The 1581-nt window shown below is 36.9% G+C and overlaps 1 protein-coding gene across 1 annotated transcript in view; it reads right to left on the bottom strand.

The window, feature by feature from the left end:
• Positions 1-947: 947 nt before the first annotated feature.
• The window catches only part of AFP (alpha fetoprotein), a 24995-nt gene continuing 24361 nt past the window's right edge, over positions 948-1581 (bottom strand). Inside the window, exons 14-15 of the mRNA XM_023513417.1 lie at positions 1440-1494; positions 948-1102 (exon numbers count right to left, since the gene is read on the bottom strand). Of these exons, the coding sequence (XP_023369185.1) occupies positions 1450-1494 (45 nt within the window). The 3' untranslated portion in view covers positions 948-1102; positions 1440-1449. The remainder of the gene's footprint in view (positions 1103-1439; positions 1495-1581) is intronic.

Consider the following 1581-nt stretch of genomic DNA (forward strand, 5'->3'; position numbering starts at 1 on the left):
ACACACACACACACACACACACACACACACACGAGAGCCCAGACTTCCTCAGTGGTCTCTGGTGTGAATGTTTATTTCTCAGGCCCGTGCTTTTCTCTTTCTCCTGAGTGTAGCTTTCAGGTGATGGATCTAGCAACTATTAATTCACCACCTTACAGGAAAATTGCAGTCCATGGGATGTGGTATTTATCCACATACCCAAACAATTATTTTCTTGAATGCTTATTATGTTACAGGCATTATTCCACATGCTGAGGATAACAGAAGTGACCAAAAACAGACAAAAATTCCTATTCTCTTAGAGCTTATACTCTAGTAGAGATAGACAGAAAATAAACAATTAAAATCTAGTGATTTTCAGACAGTGTAAGTGGTGTGGAGGCCAAGATGGTGGCAGGATGTTTAAGAGGAAGATGAGGAAGACACCATCATCCAGCCAAGGACAGTGAGAAGAAGCTTGAAGAGGTGAAAGAAACTTACACACTGCTGAGGGTTTTCCAAGAATCACAGGGCAAGACTGAACTTAGCCTGTGGGCCATAGAATGTTGAAAATATTAATTACATCCCATGAAAACTATACAAACCATTAAGATTTGTACTTTTAAACGTTTATAGAGACGTAAAATTGAGGAAAAAATACATGTTGAATTTTCATGGATCCTACAGAAGCATGATAATTTCTGATCGCATCTCTAGACTACCTGTTGTAACATTTAAGGGGTCATTTAATGAACAACATGTCCTGGCAGCATCAAAAAGTGCTTAACTTGGGGGCGTGGCTTCAGTTCATTAAATGATCTAGTGTTGGGAATCCATTGTTGGGTGGCCTTAATCTCCTATAATAGCCAATACTCAAAGCTTGTGTAACAGAATCTGCTTCACACAAGAGTATACAACACTATGTAAAGAAATCATCTACAAGTTTTCACAAATAAGCAGACCAGGAAGAAGGAAACATTTGGGAATACTTTATTTCTGTGACAGAAAACCTCACATGAAAGTCCTCATCATTTCATTAATTCACAGAAAGTATTAAATCAGTCATGATTAAAGGGAAAAGTTCACAGCAAACCATAAGGATTTCTTTTGACTTCTCTTCCCCCTGAAATATAAACAAAACTATATTAATACTAATCAAATGAGCAGGTGCACAGGGAAACTGGTTCTATTACATTGTATCAGGGAAACACTGGCTACATAGGGAGATCTGGTGGAATTCTCTGAAGACTTTGAAGTAACCTAGAAGACTTTTTCATTAGTTGCTTCTCTAATTTAACATTGCACACATAATTCTGTTGTAGTGTTCTTAAAATAAGTGTTTTCGTGAATTGCATTTATTTTTAAGGAAATCAATGGTACTTCTGAGGCTCTATCTCCTGATGGATTAATATTTGGGGAAAATCAACATTATACTCAGCCTTGTCTTGATATTTTGTTACCTGAAGCAATTTAAACTCCCAAAGCAGCTCGAGTTTTTGAAATTAGTTTTGGACCCTGAAAATTGAGAACAAATAAAAATAATCAGAGAGAAAAGTGGACAGTATACCAGTCATACAGTTAATTCTCTACAATCCAGGGTGA

Source organism: Otolemur garnettii, unplaced genomic scaffold (assembly GCF_000181295.1).
Source record: "Otolemur garnettii isolate 467f Iridium unplaced genomic scaffold, OtoGar3 scaffold00039, whole genome shotgun sequence".
In the NCBI taxonomy this organism is placed as follows: domain Eukaryota; kingdom Metazoa; phylum Chordata; class Mammalia; order Primates; family Galagidae; genus Otolemur; species Otolemur garnettii.